Consider the following 20,642-nt stretch of genomic DNA (forward strand, 5'->3'; position numbering starts at 1 on the left):
GTTACGACTAGTCTTATCTCGAGTAGTTATTTGTCCTAGCTTGGGACTAGCCTTAAGTTTTTAATATCTCCTAGGACTAGTCCTAACCTAACTCTTTGTAAAATCGACCCCCAGGCGTGCTAGTCAAGAAAAAAAAATTGTGAAAGGCCTGATACATGTACGTGCAACAAGATATTACAAATGAAGCATACATTTATACAATATGAACTTAACCAGCATACCATCATGCAAAAACAAAAGCCGCCATGACATGCATGAATTTGGAGGTCAAAGGTCAATAATGCATTAGTTTTGTGCAATCAGCTCACCAGTAACGACTGACACGATCGAGCCAGCATGCAAGGGTTTGGCTACGGCTGGCTCTTTTGCCACAGCAGAGGGCGCTAATAAAGATGATGGCGGCATGAGAGATTTATCTGGTGGGATGTAATCAGCCTGGCTCCGTCCATCCTTGTCACGCTCTACATATGAGCAGCCATGATTTGAGTTGTAATAATACAGAATGTGTTAACACAGCACACAGTGGTTGATGGCTTTTAAAACCAACTTCAATCTAAATGGCTGGTAAAATAAACTCCAGTAATATAGACTTCCTCAATTAGTCTTTTATCTGAGGTTACTATTTGTTGATAACAAAAATGGTCTACATTGTTTTGTGAGATGAAACTATTTCCATAATGATTTACACTGTTTTGTTATCAACTCTATAAATTTAAAGAAAAAAATTGCAGTTTCGGAAGTAACTTATTTCCCTCTGAATTTTTTTATTCTTCTTTGGTCATGGTTAAATAAAAAGGAATTAAGCCAATAGAGTAAAAAGTTGCTTGCCTGTGAAATTCCTCATAAAATGTCCATGATGCCAAAGATAGAATAACTTTTCATAAACTACCTCCATGATACAACTAAATCTAAACCCAAATCCCCAATAAAAACTATTTTTACAGTGCCTCTAAACATGCTTTTTTTTATACAGCAATTACTCGGTTGAAGGAAGACATATGTCGTACTTCAACTCACCCGTAAATACCTACGGTTGGAGGGCAATGCCTTTATCGGTCCCCTGAGACAAGACATCAGTCTCTGCGGTTTGAGTCAAATGATTGTTGAACAATCAGGGTGATTGAGTCACAGAGCGGTGGGGGTTAAAACCTTGACAGGTAAACATTTTCAAATGGAACCAGCCCAGCCCCCAATTCCATATACTTCACTCACTGGCAGCAGAAAATTCTGCAGTCCCAATAAAAACCACCTAAGCAGAGAATCCTTCACACACAATGTAAGTTATGATATTGGCTTTCTGGTTTTTCTCAGTACAACTTAAGCAGAAAATATTTCTGCTAAGCAAAAACAAGCAGGACACCAGTCACAAATGGTACACGTTGCATGGTACTTTCGCTGGTAACCTTATTCTGGTAAGCATGAATTTATTGTGCGTAGCAAATTTGCTGTGCTTAAGCAGCTCTATAAGATTGGGCCCGGATGTTTACAGGTTAGTTAAATGGAATACATTTCCTGAAACCTAACGGACAGAAATGACAATCCTCCAACTTCCAAAGTTATAGGCCCTTTTCGGAACCACAGCTTCGGCTTTGAGTCCAGCTAAAGGTGAATGTGCATTTCCAGTGTGGGGCTCCAAAAGAGAGGAGACAAAGCCTCAGCCTCAACTAGAGCCTGAAGTGTGAGACGTGATTTCAAAAAGGGCCAAGGTCTGGTCATCCAGGTTTTCTCAAGTCTGCTTGGAAAAACTAATCTATAATTTGTACAGCACATTTTGTCTCTTCACTGTATCTATAATAATAATAGTAATAGTAATGATAATGATAATAATAATAATAATAATAATAATAATAATAATAATAATAATAATACTAATAATAATAATAAATGGCGACGAGACAAGGAACACTGCTTCAGATCGGCTCTCGATTCTATAGAAGATAAATATTGTTTCCCGCTGTTTGTTTTGCACCAAAAGTTAACTCCTTGTTGGTACTACTTGGTAGACACCGCAGGGTAAGTTTGAAGGCAACTAGTTAATACCTTGTTGCTATTTTTGGTGGAAAAAGGTTGGATTTTTTTCGTATTCGGAAAACTTTCTACAACGTAGACCGCACCGTGTGCATTGAATCAGTGAACGGACGCGCGCATCATCCGCGTCCTTTGGAACATCTTGATTACAACCAGTGTTAAGTCTTCGTAGGGTTGGATATTCTACAGCGTAGCTGTGTGTAATTCTCCCTGAAACTATAAACTTTCTCACGATTTTGTGATGTTAATAATGAGTGCTATGGAGCATCAATTCAACGGTGAAAGAGTGACAAACTCCCAGAGAGGAAGTCCTTCACCCGATCTGGTTGGTATGCCTGAGCAGGTGCTACCAGATCGTATCCAAACTGCTCACAACGGGATTCGTGGTGGAACCAGGAGAAAATGGAGTAAGAACGATAACAAAATTGCGATGGACTGTTATATTAAGAGTGAACCGGACAAGAGAGGATACAGAAGGAGAATGATAAGCCTATGGCAAGATAAAGGAATGTTTGAGATTAGTGAGCAGCGTCTTGCAGACCAGATAAGTACTATCAAACGGAACCAGTGGTTAACCAATGTGGAAATTGAGGAGATGAGGAGGATAGTACAAGCTGAAAGTGATGGAACAGATATTGTTAACCACCAAATACCGGAGGAGGCGGCTGCTGCTAGCTCACAGAGTGAAGATGAGGTGAACCAGCCAGGGTTGCGAAATGGTCAGGATGATGATGGCATCGACGATGAGGAGGGCGTAGAGTTCACGGAGGAGGAAGTGCAGATTAAGGCTAGGCTTCAAGAGGTGATGGAAGCGGCGAAGGGGTCAAACGGGTGGAGTATTCCAGCTTTGCGCCGGGTCCCAAGGAAAAGGCTGACAGAAATGTCAGCCGTGGTAAGTAAAGTCCTTGGGTCGGTAAGTACGGATAATTTATCGGAAACTAACCGTCTTATTTTTGCAGGGGCAGTTGTAGTAGGGGAAAAGTTAGGGGTAGAGGTGTCTCAACAAGGGAACAGTACACCATGGTGGAAACGTCGGCTGGAGGGTCAAATTAAAGATTTGCGAAGAGATCTCAGTAGAATAGAACAAATGAATAAGGGTTTATTGAATAGTTCAGACTTAAGGAATACAATTATGACAAAGTACAACGTCAAACGTAAGGGTGTGAGTGTTGTAATAGAGGAGATTAAGCAAAGGGTTAAGGCTAAGGCTGCAAAAGTGAAGAGGTATGACGACAGGGTTAGACAATTTCACCAGAATAGATTATTTAACACCAATCAGCGTCAGTTGTTTAAGGAATTGGATGGGAAGGCCGACAGCACGCAAGCGGTTCCGAGACCAACAGAGGCAAAAACTTTCTGGGGTGGTATTTGGGACAAACCAGTAAAACACAACCGACAAGCGGAATGGCTAACAGATGTGAAAGATGAATTGAGAGGGGTACAACAGCAAGAAGGGTTCCAGATTGACGTGGACAAGGTTAAGAGACAGATAAAGAAGGTGCCAAATTGGAAAGCCCCGGGTATGGACCATGTGCATGGGTACTGGTTGAAGAACTTCCGTAGTTTGCATGAGCGAATGGCCCTACAATTGCAAGACTGTCTTGTACAGGGTAAGGTCCCATCTTGGATGACTGAGGCAAAAACAGTGCTGATCATGAAGGATGTCAAGAAAGGTAACATTGCCAGTAATTATAGACCAATCACGTGCTTACCTGTGATGTATAAACTCTTGACCAGTATGATTGCAGAAGACCTATATCGCCATATGGATGACCAGCAGTTGTTTCCAGAGGAGCAGAAAGGCTGTAAGAAGCGGTCCAGAGGTACGAAGGATCAACTTATCATCGATAAGGCTGTACTGAAGGACTGCAGGAGCAGAAAGACTAATTTGGCAATGGCGTGGATTGACTACAAGAAGGCGTATGACATGGTATCGCACACATGGATAATGGAATGTCTGGATATGGTTGGAGTGGCTGATGCAGTAAAACGTCTTTTAGGTGAGAGCATGAAGACGTGGCGAACAAATCTGACAGCCAACGATGATAATCTGGGCAAGGTATGCATAAGAAGAGGTATTTTCCAAGGTGACTCTCTGTCTCCGCTGCTGTTTGTTCTTGCGATGATGCCCCTGTCGATGATTCTAAGGAAGGTGAGTGCAGGTTATGTAATGAAGAAGGACGGATGTAAGATCAACCATCTGCTTTTTATGGACGATTTGAAGTTGTTTGCGAAGAATGAGGCCGAGATCGACTCTTTGGTGCAGACCGTCAGGATTTTCAGTGATGACATTGGGATGCAGTTCGGTCTGGAGAAATGTGCTTCAATAACCATGAAGAGGGGGAAGAGGGTACATTCCGATGGCATTGCTCTGCCAGATGGTGCACAGTTGAGGGCTTTGGGTGAGGAGGAGAGTTATCGGTATCTTGGTGTACTTGAATCGGACCATGTCCTTCACAAGGAATCAAAGGTAAGGCTGAAGGCAGAATACATCAGGCGTGTAAAGAAATGTTTGAAGTCTAAACTAAACGGGGGGAACATGATTAAGGCGATTAACACATGGGCCGTGTCTTTGATGAGGTACAGTGCGGGTATTGTCGAGTGGACTAAGGAAGATCTAGATGTCACTGACAGGAGGACAAGAAAACTAATGACCATGCATGGCATGCTACACCCGCGGTCAAATGTTAGTAGACTCTATCTTCCGAGGTCAGAGGGCGGAAGGGGGTTGCTTAGCGTGGCGGACAGTGTTAACATCGAGCGCAGAAGCTTGCATTGTCATGTCAGGAGGACCGAGGAGAGCTTGTTGAAAGTTGCACAAAGGTACACGAGGGCAGACGAAGTTGGGCCGAAAGAGTACAAGAGGGAAAGGAAGGAGGAAAGACATCAAGATTGGAGGAACAAACCACTTCATGGCCGGTTCTTGAGGTGTACTGAGGAAGTGGCCAGCAGCAAGTCATGGAATTGGTTAAAGAGTGGAGAACTAAAGAAGGAAACAGAGGGCTTGATTACTGCGGCGCAAGACCAGTCTCTAAGGACAAATGTAATGAAGGCAAGGATAGAGAAAGCAAACGTCTCTCCTATGTGTAGAATGTGCAATAAAGCAGAGGAGACTGTATTTCATATTGTTAGCGAATGCAGTAAGATGGCCCAGACGGAGTACAAAGGAAGACATGACAAGCTGGCCAAGGTGATTCACTGGGATCTGTGTAAGAAGTATGGTGTCAAAGTACTTGCGAAATGGTACGACCATGTTCCGGAGAAAGTTGTAGAGAACGACCAGGTCAAGATCCTATGGGACTTTAACATTCAGACCGATCATGTTATACAACATAGGCGTCCGGATGTTGTGCTATTAGATAAGACGAAGAAGATGTGTCATCTCATTGACATAGCGGTGCCAGGTGATATAAGGGTAGCTTCGAAGGAGATGGAAAAGATCGAGAAGTACCAGGACCTGGCCAGGGAACTTCGTAAGATTTGGCAGGTAAAGGTAAAAGTAGTCCCCGTGGTGGTTGGAGCACTTGGCACCATTCCCAAAGCACTGGGGAAACATCTAGATGAAATAGGGACAAATGTGAGGGTAGATCTATTACAGAAGGCAGCGCTTTTGGGAACAGCGAGGATCCTGAGAAAGACCCTTGAGATCTAAGGCTACGGGACGTAGCCCGGCTCGAGGAGTTACCGGCACAAAGGAAAATGAGATCTTTCTTTTGCATGCTGTGATTAAATGAAATAATAATAATAATAATAATAATAATAACAACTGCATTTATAAAGCGCCTAGTAACACCTCCAACAGAAAGTCTCTAAGCACTCAATGGACTTCTAAGACTACTTAAGCCTAGTTCATAATTCCTGCGAATGCGATGCGATACAAATTTTGGACACAAGTCCAATTTGCAACAGTTGAACTATGTGAAACTCCTGCAAAACAATTACTGTGAAAACAGCCATGTGACATCAAAAATCACTTTGCATTCACAGGAAGTATGAACCGGGCTTTATGAAACAGCTGCTGAGATAAAAATTCTTTCTGCCGTGACAGTGCTGCACACAAGAAAACCACACGTGAAGAAAACAATTTTTGTTTTCTCAAATATACAAGAGCAATTTTGTTCCTACCTCTCTGGTACTGCAGTAATGTCACAGTTGGACTGACTGACCGTGGAAGCCCGCTGCTATACCCTTCCGGAGCGGGTCTAAACTCGGGCCTCCTGGACTCCTGGGGGCTAAGGGGTTGACGTTGCTGGGGTTCATTGGGACGGTAGCCAGGGTTGTATCTATCCTGGTCATGCTGAGGGTCGCCTGGCCTATAGGGGCTACCCAATGCCTCATTACTAGGGTGCAGTTCACCATTTGTTACTGGTCCGATCTGCTGGGTAGACCGTTGGGGCAGCGGGGATTGCCAGGTTGATGGTTGGCTTGAGGAGGTCGGCGCTGGTTCCTTTAATAATAATACATGTAACAAATTCTTATATAGCACATTTCACATTAAACGTATCAATGCGCTTTACATTAGTGCCCTGGTCATAGGGCCAATAACATCCCTTTAATCTTTCTCAGCTCCCTTGGGAGTATACAGCCCTGAGCTGCCTGTAAGGCGCTTGTGGCTTTTCATAAACAATATCAACCTCTACCCTCGCAGGTACCCATTCATACCCCTGGGTGAGGAGAAGCAATTCTATTAAAGTATCTTGCTCAAGGACACAAGTGTCACGACCGGGATATCACATTGCAGGCTGGCATAGTTCGGCTATCATTTCAAACCACAGTGAATTATATTGAATGGTCAACTGTCTGATGAGTAGATGCCTTGACCACTTGATATTATATTGCAGGCTGGCATAGTTCGGCTATCATTTCAAACCACAGTGAATTATATTGAATGGTCAACCAGTAGTCGACTGTCTGTGTAGATGCATTGACAACATGATATCACATTGCAGGCTGGCATAGTTCAGCTATCATTTCAAACCACAGTGAATTATATTGAATGGTCAACCAGTAGTCGACTGTCTGTGTAGATGCATTGACAACATGATATCACATTGCAGGCTGGCATAGTTCGGCTATCATTTCAAACCACAGTGAATTATATTGAATGGTCAACCAGTAGTTGACTGTCTGATGAGTAGATGCCTTGACCACTTGATATTATATTGCAGGCTGGCATAGTTCGGCTATCATTTCAAACCACAGTGAATTATATTGAATGGTCAACCAGTAGTCGACTGTCTGTGTAGATGCATTGACAACATGATATCACATTGCAGGCTGGCATAGTTCGGCTATCATTTCAAACCAGTGAATTATACTGAATGGTCAACCAGTAGTTGACTGTCCTTGTGTACAGATGCTTTGACAACATGATATCACATTGCAGGCTGGCATAGTTCGGCTATCATTTCAAACCAGTGAATTATACTGAATGGTCAACCAGTAGTTGACTGTCCTTGTGTACAGATGCTTTGACCACATGATATCATATTGCACAGGCTGGCCTAGTTTATCTATCATTGAAAACCACAGCTGATACTAAATGTTTCAAGTACATGACTGTGTACTGTAAACTTGTATCACCACCCCACATAGTGTCATATTGCAGGCTGGCACAGTTTGGGTATCATTCAAAACCACACTGATTGATATTGAATGGTCAGACAGCAGAGGACTGTGTATTGTGTAAATGACTAAAGATAGTGCTGCTACCCTGTACGACTGGTTCAGGGCAAGCTTTTGCATCAACAACTTTTGAGCGTTTGTAGGGTGCTTAGTACACGCATGTCAAAATGCAATTATTTCGACGCGATTCCTTTTTAATTGAGTCATGTTTTTTGCAAGGTCACTCAAAACTGCGTACCTTTAGAAACATCACAAAATCCAATGATGAACTAGAGGGAACTAGTTGCTCTTTGACTCGACCCGATCTGCCCCCGGTACGTTCGAATAGCTTTGACGTCATTCCAGGGGCTCACTCGGGTCAGGCCCAAGTGCCCTGCCTGTGGAACGGGTCACTTGGGGCTTGCCCGAGGTGCCAACGTCACCACGATAGGGTGAGTGATCATTTGATTAGCTCTTGTCAGGAGCTCACCCGAATGAGCACCGCGGGGTCGACACAGGGAAGCTAATCAAATGCACCCAGTGTAGATCAGCCACAGGTCTTATTCAAATATGCCAGATTTTGGCAGATTTCAATGAACCACTTCCAGGGGTTAAGCTTGAGTATTGTGGGGAAAAATGGCTTTGCAAGAGCGATTACCTCTGGAAACGAGGCTGCTTCTTGGAACAATGCTTTACTTACATTGGTTCTCTCAATCTGAGGTGCACCAGCAGCCTTCCATGGTTTAGGAGCTGAATTGAGGTCCAACTTGACCGGTCTGAACTCCTTGACCGGCTTGATGTTGGGTGAGGCTGGGGTCCACGCTGATGGACTCTTGTTCTCTGTTGGCTGGTACAGGACTGGGTTGGGCTGCATTGGTGGTGACCAACCTAAAGCCATGTATAATATAATTGTCATTATTAGTAAACTCAAAACAAATAATTGGCGTGACGCTTCAAACCTACATGTAGCAGTCTTTCTGGAAGGCTGAAGAGAAAGACTCTGCTAGGGTCGAAATGTCAGGCCACCAACTTGTCATTTTGCATTTATACCGTGGGTCCCCTTTGCTGGTAAGCTAGTGTTTCCAACAGCTAATTCTATTGTTTTTATAAGAAAACACCTGACAATAATTATGCCTTGAAGCAAATGTCATCTTAACTAGCCCTGTGTTAACTGTATTTTAGGACTCAAAACTGTTGTATGAATTTTTCTCGCCCGACGGACTATGAAACACTCGCCGCTGTTGTCACTTTAAATGTTGGAGAGTGAAAGGCTCAAAAGTGAACTTGCTGAAGTAAGAGATTTTTAAAAAGTCGGAACTGAAAACAAAAGACTTTTTTTTAAAGTGGGAATTCCACCAAAAGGCATCCCTGTAATATCATTAAGTTCAAGTGTAGTCAGCTTCTTTACTTGATCCTGCAACGACAACTCGCTATACCCAAAATCAGGCATGCAAATGCCCGTAAAAAAAAATATAAAAAATTCGAAAACGCCACGGGACATGAGACCCACAATGGTACCCTAGAAAATGTTGAGGTTTATTATGCTCTAAGGTGCATTGTTAGCATGTACTAGACTTATTTTACATTATTGTAGTTTTTTACATTGTTGTTGCCAAGCATATACTAGGCTTAAAAAAAATATCTAAAATTAATTTAAAAAAAAAATAAAATTTCTTCTTTCTTTTCTTTTTAGCGCCGATCATTTTTTTCTTTCACGGAAGAGTTGCATCGCTGCAAAATACTGAAACAGGACTTAGTGTAGAGTAATACCTGGATTAGGCGGTGGTGCCCCAGCATATTGAGGTTTACTGTCAATACTAGTCAGCGGTGGTGGAGGTGCCGGCCAGGAATCTTGATCAGGACCGGAGTCTGCTCTCTGCGGCCGCACCGGCTGGTAGTACGTGTCCTGCTTCGGGGGTGACTGCGAGTAGTTCTGGTGCTTAGGGGAGGTAGGGTTGTTGTTGTTGGGGTGGTGCTTGGTGGGGGACGTTGGGGAGGTAGGGTACTGGTTGTTGTTGGTCAACATCCGTGGGGGTGGCGGCTCATCGGGTGAATCTGTCAAACAAGAAAAAAGTTCAGTTATTGCAGGAATATGTCTGTGACAAAAAGCCATTTGTGTGAGATTTTAACATTGTCCGGTACAATGATAAGGTTGATTAAAGTTACCACTTTAATTTCAATTCCTCTGAATACAGAGACAGTCACATGTTTCGGGCAAGCTGTTGGTAGTACTGTAAGAGACGGTTAACAGCCATACGCAGTTCTGAATGGATGTGTATGGCAAAATGGTACCAGGGTTTGCTCATCTGGAAGTTGTTATACAAACGCCTGCCCGAACCATTTGCTGTGCAACTGTCTTTATGGTTTGAGGAATCAAAATGTAAGCAGTACCTTGTAAATAAGTAAGTCATTGTACCAGACAATTTTCAAATCTAACTCGCACATGGCTTATTAGAAAATGTTAGTGGATGTTAGGTTTGTAAATGCGCACCCGTAGAATGCAAAAAATAGCGCTTCTGTGTCCCCAATCCAACTCTGCCTTCAGCCTCATTGAATATGGGATACAGAAGCACTATGTTTTCCGTAATCCACTCGGGCGAGTGTGTGATGAGTAATAACATCATCAGATTGCAGAAGTTTGATATAATACTGCAGAAAGATTCCATATGATGTACCATGCTCTGGAGGACTGGTTTTCAAAGCTGTTTTCTGTCTGTTTGTTTAAATTAGGATAGAGCTCATTTGACAAGAAACCAAACAATTTTCGACTGACAGGTTTCATTTTTACTCCAATATAATGTGTTGCAACATAAAGTGAGATTGGATTTTAATCACCGGAAACTACTGTAATGCACTCAAGTCAGTTGTGATTTAACAAATTCCTCAGTCAAAATTGCACTTTGTGTTTGAAAGAGGATTTCATGATTCAATGATCCATCATACACAGTAAACAAAATGGCCGATCTATCTTTACCAGATAACTCATATAACATTTTAATGTATACATGTAAGTGGTTTTGGAGTGCTTCCCAGCAAGCATGTAATGAGAGAGTTTCTAATTCAGCAAGGCATACTACGGTAACCAGGATTCATGATTACTGTCTGTGGTTAGAGGGAAGGCAGAGTGACTCCGATATTAATTGAATTGAATCCAATGGACAATTAATCGTGACAGGCCTTTTCCCGAATCGTGAATATTTTCATTAGTACATTTGATGCATTTCTTGATGAGTTTTTTTTTTTCTTTCTTTTTTCTTCAGTGATTTGATTAATTTAGGACGATCATGAAGAGATGCCACCTTTGAACTCCGATGGAAAATCTATCACAGGAGATCGTACATGTACAAACTAATCCTGGAATAACATGAAGGCCGGAGGTGGCCTCTGTTGCCCCTGGGGTAGATTTCACAAAGAGTTAAAGGAACACGTTGCCTTGGATCGGACGAGTTGGTCTATAAAAAGCGTTTGTAACCGTTTTTTATAAAATGCATGGTTGGAAAGATGTTTTAAAAGTAGAATACAATGATCCACACAAGTTTGCCTCCAAATTGGGTGGTTTTCCTTTTACTGTGTGAACTAACACAGTCGGCCATTTATGGGAGTCAAAAATTTGACTCCCATAAATGGCCGACCGTGTTAGTCTATGAGGTAAAAGGAAAACCGTGCAATTTCGAGGCATGTTTGTGTGGGTCATTGTATTCTACTTTTACATTATCTTTCTACCCATATGCATTTTATAAAAAACGGTTACAAACGCTTTTCAAAGACCAAATCGACCGATCCAAGGCAACGTGTTCTTTTAAGACTAGTCTTATCTCGAGTTAGGACGAGTTACTCATCCTAACTTAGGACTAGCCATATGTTTTTAGTATCTCCTAGGACTAGTCCTAAGTTAGGACTAGTCTTAAGTTAGGACTAGTCTTAACTGTTTGTGAAATCGACCCCAGGTCTTCGGCATGATGCCCTTTCTAAAGGTTCCCATAGACTTTCAAGATTTTCCAATTTTCTAATGATGCCCTTTGCAAAATGTGGCCTTGCCCTCTCAAAGATAAAAAATTCAAGGCCTGACATAAACATATATGTACAATGTAGGTAAGGTGAGGTTTGTATTGACTAGTGACATAATAAAAAAAAGGATTTATGTGTAAAAATCTCTTTTGAGTAGTTGTGCTTCTGAGAAACTTGACCAGTTATTATCAGGCAAGGCCATTTTCATTTTGTAAAGGACACGTCCATTTGAAATTTGAGAGTCTACGGGATACTTTAGAAGAGGCACCAAGGCCAAGTAGGCCAATATCAGGACAACAGAGGGCCATACTACAACGCATATCAATCTGATTAAATGCAAAGCAAAGTGCGGTGTCACAATAGAATTCACAATAGTAATATTATCAACTTCTCTAAACTTCGAGTTGAAACCAATGGTTCTTTTCAGAAACCACCCCAACTCAAAGAGATAGTCATTACATATGGTGTTACCGCAAACCTTTCCATATCGTATTTCCACCATGCAAGGTTTCAAATCCTACTTAACTTCTCTTAAAGCCGAATGTTTTGTAAAATCTCTCACATGTAAATGCATGTCAAAAGCTTCTGTTAATAAATGTTAAAATGAGATCTATAACTAAAGCTACAATCACACAAAAGTAACAATAGTAGTGGTTATTGTTTGACCTGTCAAATAAAATGTTACATCATGAAGGACGTTAAACCTCCGATGGAAAACCTGGTGGCATAACAAACATGGACATGTCAAACTGTGAGTGATGGGGGAAAAGGTTCAACAAATGTTAGTACAAACTCATTATGTTAGATTACTGTTTGTTAAGATTAATGTACAGGTACATGTAAATATACACAAAGGATAAACATGAATAATAGTTCTAGCTAACGCTTTGGGTCGTGGAGGTATATGCTTCCATGAAGCTGAGTTCCTGCCCACAAAGGGAAAGCAAACTCTGTCACTGAACACAAATCAGAGGATTATTTTTTTGTATTCATATACAGTGTCAAATTATATTTCATGGGAATCAATTTGCGCCTACGGTGGAGAGCACTCTACCATGCCGAACAAAATGGTCGCCTCAGCATGGTACCTTAACACTTTAACAATAGTTTCATATAGTAAAGTAGTCAGGGTATTTGACAGGGTGAAATGCAACATTTGTACATCAACTTGAATCTTATTAAGATATAACAATAAATGATCAATTGTTTATGGTTTAACAAGGAGAAAACTATGGTTATTTCCTGTAACAACAAAGATAGGAACAACAAAAGTGAAATTGGTTAAGTACAAGGTTATGATGGGTACAACTGAATGAAAATGGAGCAATTATTGGTTAACATTTGAGAAACTGAATACGAGTTAAAACAAGTAACAACACAGAAATACATGCTTGCAGTAAAACAAGTGCACTTAATAATCAGTCTCATTATGTTAGTGCAACTTGATCGAGTGTAACCATCATGCATCAGATCTTTTAAGTGGTACATGCCCCCTCTATATTATGTTTCTAACAAAACGTCACAAGAAAAATGTTTTAACGCTCAGCTGTTCTACTCAAAATACTTTTTATTGTCAACAAAAAACCTTGCATGACTGACATAACGACCAATAAAACCACAGTGAGAAGTTATTTTGGCCCACGTGTTGCTATTTTTGAGGGTTTTTTATGTAAAAGGAGCACTGTCAACATTGAAACATGCACAGAATCAATCTGTCTATTTTTTCATAAATAAACCAAAATGATTAGAAAGTTTCACAGGCTGCATTTCGTTTTGATGTTGAATTGAGTCAAACTTTTCAAAGACTTTGTTATATTATGCATTGTTGGGATACACCAGGTTAGAAAACTGGTCTTTGACAATTACCAAAGGTGTCCAGTGCCTTTAAAGGGAAGTTTGGTAATTACTCAAAACAAATATTAACTTAAAAATTTACTTGGTAACAAGCATTGGAGAGCTGTTGATAGTATAAAACATTGTAGGAAACGACTCCCTGTGAAGTATTGTAGTTTTTGAAAAAGAGGTAATTTCTCACTAAAATAATAAAAGACTTCTAGCTAGAAGTATTTTATTCCTATCTGAAAGCACACAAATTCGTCCAAGCAAGGGTGTGTTTTCTTTCATCATTTTCTCGCAACTTCGATGACCAATTGAGCCCAAATTTGCACAGGCTTGTTATTTTATGCTTACGTATGATGGGATATACATGTACACCAAGTGAGAAAACTGGTCTTTGACAATAACAAATGTGTCCACTGCCTTTAAAGTGATAACTTGTGAATTCTCTCATTTATACCAGCAGAAACAAAAATATAGTTCAAAAAATGTGGATTAAAATATTACTGCATGATAATTATAGATGTATTTGGCTTGTGGGGATGACCAGCCGTTTCAGGTTTACATAGTGTACTATCTCTAATCTAGCCCATCATCTAAGAATAAATCCCAACGTTCATCTCAAGTGATATTCATAACACGGACGGACAGCTGATGAGCTTTTCAATGAATACACTCGACTGGTTTTTATCCTTGGGGAAAGTACAGAGGAACTTAAAGGAATGTGACCTTGCAATGTCCAGTCGTTGTTGCTTTGGAAGGCCACAATTTTTAGCAGAAAGAAATGACAGAATTATTATGTTCGATTTCTAGAAATATACCATGGTCTTCTTTTATTTACACTGAAAGCTTGCTAGTCTTAACCTTGGTTCATACTTCCTGAGTATGCGAATGCAAATGTGAAGCGAATTTTGATGTCACATGGCTGTTTTTGCAAAGAACGTTTTGCAGGAGTTGAGCCCATTTTAACTGTTGGGAATTATTCGATGCAAATTTTGTGACGTCACGCATTCGCAGGAAATATGAACCGAGCTTTAGATTGTTACCGAGTGCCCAAAATTTGCAGACTAACGCCCTTTTATTCTTTCTGCAAAGTTGATGACACAGCTCTGTTTTGGCTGTGAATGTTTTGCAAAAGCTGAGCATAGCACAATTGTTCAGTGCAAATTTGTGACGTCAACTGCACTTAGCGTTAACATACGCAGGATTAACATACGCAGCAACTAGGAACGGGGCTTTTACTCAGCAAATCAGAGTCACTTTTTCTATCTGTGGGTAAATTACTTGGGTAGTTTTGTGAGACTATTAACTAAACTGCTTAAGTAACTAAACAAACACATGGAACAGATTTTAGTAGTTTCATGGAACTAAACATGTTAATTAACAATAACATTTCTCACATATGGTGTTATGACTAATTAACTTTTAATGACTTGGACACTTAATGAGGTAGGGCTGTGACACTGGGAATATGGTTAAAGATAATTTTTCATAAAACTTTCGTTATTGCTTAGTACAAATTTTTCCGAAGCAATAAGTAGAGTGGGACAAACTACGTAAAATCAACATTGGAAGTATTTCCGCAATTCATAAATCCACATTTCAACTAGGTTTGACATTGAAATGTGACAACCATTTTCTAGTGAGTGTAGTGATGTGGTGTACCCATGGAGGAAGCCCAGAGTCTTTCAGGTTAGAAACTAACCTTGGAAAATCACTCTGCCACAGTATTCCAATGTCACATTCTCACCTCTAATCTAACATAACATAGATGTAGGCATGCATGAAACATGGAAGTAGGCATGCATGAAACATGGAAGTAGGCATGCATGAAACATGGAAGTAGGCATGCATGAAACATGGAAGTAGGCATGCATGAAACATGGAAGTAGGCATGCATGAAACATGGAAGTAGGCATGCATGAAACATGGAAGCAGGCATGCATGAAACATGGAAGTAGGCATGCATGAAACATGGAAGTAGGCATGCATGAAACATGGAAGTAGGCATGCATGAAACATGGAAGTAGGCATGCATGAAACATGGAAGTAGGCATGCATGAAACATGGAAGTAGGCATGCATGAAACATGGAAGCAGGCATGCATGAAACATGGAAGTAGGCATGCATGAAACATGGAAGTAGGCATGCATGAAACATGGAAGTAGGCATGCATGAAACATGGAAGTAGGCATGCATGAAACATGGAAGCAGGCATGCATGAAACATGAGTTATGTGTGCCCATTGGTTTCAATGACATGTTTAATGGAAGGGGCCTGAGGTAGGCAAACGATTGATGTGTGATCAAGAGGTGTTGAAATAGATCTTCTGTCCCAACTTTAGAATTGTCCGAAGTGTAGTTGGGCCGTCCCAACTTGAGTGTTACAATGGAAGCTGGCCAAATTATTGATGATGTGTCATCAAGAGTTGTAGAAATAGATCATCTGGCCCAACCTTAGAATTGTCCCAAGTGTAATTGGGCCGTCCCAACTGTAACAGTCAATTTGGGACAATTCTAAAGTTGGGACGGAGCAGATTTACATCTAGAAGTACCATAGAGCAATGAGTTCATGAGTCCCATGGTCAGATCTTTTGTGTATGTGGATTCGGAACTTCTTTTATTTCTGACTTCTTCTTGCCACTTGGTGAGAAATTCATGCATAAGAATGGACAGTGGACTTAAAAACAAGTTCTTGTTTGCCGATTTCCCACACCTTAGGAATAAAGGAGGGGCGAGGTTATTTTAAGTCATAATATGCATGGTTGGCACTGTGCTTGTGCTATACGTGTTTCAATTGATTAAGTGGTGTATCGTGATGCCACTTCGTAGAAATTCAGCATGAAAATGTTAAAAGTAATGAATTTATCAACAATTTATACAAAAACCAATTTGCAGAATTTTTTGATTTATTATCGCTACGCCAGTTCATGGCGTGACCAACACTGACAATATGTTACACAATTTGTACAGACAGGTACATTGAAACCCATAGCTCTATGGTTACACTGTAGGGGCCTTCAGCAAATCTAAGAAGGAGTCATGGCACCTAAAGCCCAGTGCATGTTTCCTACGAATGCAATACAAAGTTTGACGTCACAGGGCTGTTTTTGCAGCGAACGCTTTGCAGGAGTTGAGAACAGTCAACTGATGCAAATTATTCATTGCAAATTTGTAACATCCAAACTTGTATCAAATTCGCAGGATCAACCAAATTTAAAATGGTTCAAGTTTCATTAATGTTAGATATATGTATATAAAAACAATTATTCAAAATTATTTACTAATATTAAAACGGTGAAAACATATGATGTAACAACGTAGTGATCCAACATGGTTAGAGATGAGGACAAACTTTTCTGTGATGGGTTGGTGAGAGTGCTGTATGACAGTCATGCATGACATGCAAAGCTTATTAATACCTGGGTCCCTCGCAATACCCTGCTCGGCCTGACGTGCAAAGAACATCTCCGCCCCTCGTGATGATTTACGCACCCGGCCAATACCAACGGGTTTGGCTGGGATTTCTGCAGGCAACACACATGCGAGATAAACAAAACGAGCAGGCAGAAAAAAAAGAGGGGATAACATCAACGAAAAAGTGCAAAATACAGAGGAATGTTTCATGGAAGATTATCAAATACAAGACATAATGAAAAAAATCACATTTGTACAAATACAGGAACATTTTACAAGTGACAAAGTTAACGTTGAATGATACCACCAAGTAATAAAATTGTATACTTTGTTTTTAGAATTACCCAGTCAGTTTCCCTTTTGGTTAACAACTTGAAAGTGGTAACTTCTCACACAACATTATAAATTTTAAGCAATTTTGTTCACACTGCTGAACAAAATTAATCAAGAACAACTTTTAAACAGTAAGTTTTTCCCATAGTGCTGTCGCAGCTTCCTGAAAAAAGTGCAAGATTCTAATCCTAAAATGGATGGTCGGTGATTGATATTAAAATTAATAACCATAGCTATCAAATTGTTCCATTATTTCTCTTAAACAAATTTGACGATTAAAAAAGAAAAAAGATCTGCACTCTCAACCATCTGTCTGTAGCCACACAGTGTGTATACATGAACAAGTACCTACATGTAATTAAGTTATGCCAGACATTATCATAATACAAATGAATCTAACTAATGTTTTGAGTCGTCAAAACTGGCAGTCTGCCAGCTTGGCTACACCAGGTCAGACATTAAACGAGAGTCAATGTGTTGCGGATAAAATTGACAGCTAGGCATTGCATGGTGGAGTTATCAATCAGTCTCTTAGATCTTATGGAGTGGTGTTCTTTTTGAGGTGTTATCTCTTTTAGCTGAGCTGTGCCCAGTTTCATGCCCAGCACAAAATCTTGCTTAGCACAGAAAAATCCAGCTGAGCAGAAACAGTGTCATAGTGTTGCATGGTTCTTTTGGGTACACCATGTAACAGTCTTCTTTTTTGGAGGTATTAGCTCTTCAAAAAGCAGGGCCCAATTTCAAAATGCCTGTAAGCACAAAATCTTGCTAAGCACAGACAAAAACGCTTAGCAGAAACATCCTGCTTAGCAAAAACAGGTTACCAGTTAACATTCCTGTTAGTTTATACTGTTGCGACCGATACCCCACTCATACCTCAAAGAAAATTGTTGAGCAGCATTTTCTGCTAAAACGCTTTATAAAATAATATATACATGTAGGGGGGCCTATAATTTGAGGCATTGCATGATGTGGTGTCAATATACATGTAGCTTTGGTTTGCGGTAAAACCATGTGTGTGTATCGACTTGCCACATGGAAGCTTTTTCGAAAGCTTTACAAAAATTGGGCCCTCTGACAAATGTCAAAGCTGTGCTTACTTGCTTACAGCCCTTAGATTATTGTGCTTTCTACCTTTTTTTTTAAGCATCTCTATGAGATTGGGCCCAGCCGTCGATTTCACAAAACTCTTTCTAACTTAAGAGTAATCTTAGGACTTAGGACGAGTCCCAACTTAGGACGAGTCCCAACCCTGCACTGTAGCATGCAGACCTTAAGATTAATCCTAAACTCGTCCTAACTCGAGATAAGACGAGTCCTAACTCTTTGTGAAATCGACGGCTGGTCTTTTTAGAGCAACACCTTCAGCAAAAGAGAGATCATTACTTAGTGTACAATGTGAGCACTAGATCATTAACACCTAATCACAAATGCCATTTGAATATTTTATGTTCATTTATAAGGTCTTGTGACAACAGAAGTGTGTATGGTTCGCAAGAAGCTTAGACTAAATTAACGATAAACCACTCGCAACCACTTTGATTTGCTTAGTGTAGCGTCAGACATCTTTACCTCTTTGGATACAGTATGTTCAGAAAGCCATGTGATTTAGTCTGGCATTTTTAAAACTCTATGGCCTCAACATGAAGAGGATTTCCATAGACAGACAGAGATGTTGAAGGACATTTCGTCAGGAAGGCCTAACAAACAACTATTCTATTATTATCTGTACCAATTCCTCTATTGGGTTGGCAACAAAATAAACTCAGACTGGAAAGCAGTGTAAACTCAGTGCTGATACTTCATGGAGGCAACGATGGTGATTGCCTCCATGCCCCCATGTCATTGCCTTGGTGCCCTTGAAATTCTCCAGTAGTTACAATTTCCTCATAGGATGCCCTTACCAAGGAGAAAATGCATTGGTGCCCTTGCCCTTCCAAAGCTTTTAAAGCATACAGGCCTATATAATAATATTGCAAACTGTGCAACCCAAATCTTGGCTGATGTAATGCTGTAGCCGAACAAATTTGAAGTTGTGAAACCCACGTATACAAACATGTCAGAAAACAGTACACTTCTACTTACAGTAAACAAACATTCGAGCATGTCAACGCTTTTTGAAAAAATACAGATAGAGGTATGAAAAAACTACGAAGGAGAAAAGTAGGTTAATACAAAAATGCAACAGGCATAACACAAATCAATCAACTAAGGAACGTCAAATGCAGTGCAATATAAAAATACAAATCACACAAGTAAATGATTGGAGAAAATGATACATGCACTACATTCGCACAAAAAGAAAAAAATTGAACTTTGAGAGACATCCAAGCATGCACATCCTTGTGTCATGCTAACAGTTGATTGGATAAAGTCCAGGGCAGTCCGTGCAATCACCACCACCAAGTATTCTTCTCCATGCAAATAAGGGACACGTACTCATCTCTCATTGGTCCCCTAAGAAATCAAACATGCAGGTGAGTTATTACAGATACTTTTTATGCAAATTACCAGACTGCGGCTGATTGGCTGACAGATACAGCTTCCTTCGGACCACCTTGGGCTTAGGGGGGACCATAGGGGGGAAATCCTCAGTGTCGGACTCTGGGGGTGGGGGAGGGACAGGGGGTGAGGAGAAGGCATAGGTTGCTGTGTCGTCCTTCGAACGAGGTTGGAAAGCAACGGGTCGCCATGGTGATACGCCTTTCCTAGAAGCTGTAATCCAATAATTATTTTTTAGAATTAGTTTTTTCAGTTTCATCCTTTAGACCTAAAAACAAATTTGTTGTTATTCATCATAAATAATTGTTATTGTAGATGAGAGGAAAAGGGTGCAATACCTTATAAAATTATATTACATGTATACAATGATTCTAGTCTGCCACAAAATGCTCTCGGCTCAATTTTGAATTGGTAGCTACATCTATAGGATTATCGCTAACACGCGTAACAGCATAAGATACCCATAGCAACACCCATAGCAACATTTTTATGCATATTTTCAAAACAAAAAATCTGGTTGTGAAGCCACGGATTCTCAGAAGAGCAAACTTTATCACTGCGACCATAGAGCTCTATGCTTTAACTTGTCAAGAAACACAAATGGAGAGATGACAAGGAAGGAAGTTTCAGTTTTAGATGTTGGGGAAAACCCCAGAGAGTTATTCCACGGGGAAAAACCCACACAGTCAGGTAGGGACTGAAACCCAATCCACATATTCGAACCAGGGTCCTAGAGGTGGAAGGCGAGGAAAGCTACCACTACTCCAACCTGACCACACAGTCCTGTGGGCAAGCTCTTACGCCTCTCTTATAGAGGTGGAAGGCGAGGAAAGCTACCACTACGCCAACCTGACCACACAGTCCTGTGGGCGGGCTCTTACGCCTCTCTTAATATTTATGCATGAGGTACGTCAC

The 20,642-nt window shown here is 40.6% G+C and overlaps 1 protein-coding gene across 1 annotated transcript in view; it reads right to left on the reverse strand.

Moving 5' to 3' along the window:
- LOC117303641 overlaps nt 1-20,642 on the reverse strand; it is a 131,076-nt gene that overhangs the window by 80,732 nt on the left and 29,702 nt on the right. Inside the window, exons 4-8 of the mRNA XM_033787871.1 lie at nt 16,898-17,002; nt 9,403-9,687; nt 8,333-8,520; nt 6,154-6,475; nt 309-461 (exon numbers count right to left, since the gene is read on the reverse strand). Coding sequence (XP_033643762.1) covers nt 309-461; nt 6,154-6,475; nt 8,333-8,520; nt 9,403-9,687; nt 16,898-17,002 — 1,053 coding nt within the window. The remainder of the gene's footprint in view (nt 1-308; nt 462-6,153; nt 6,476-8,332; nt 8,521-9,402; nt 9,688-16,897; nt 17,003-20,642) is intronic.

This window comes from Asterias rubens, chromosome 20 (genome assembly GCF_902459465.1).
Source record: "Asterias rubens chromosome 20, eAstRub1.3, whole genome shotgun sequence".
Taxonomy (NCBI): Eukaryota; Metazoa; Echinodermata; class Asteroidea; order Forcipulatida; family Asteriidae; genus Asterias; species Asterias rubens.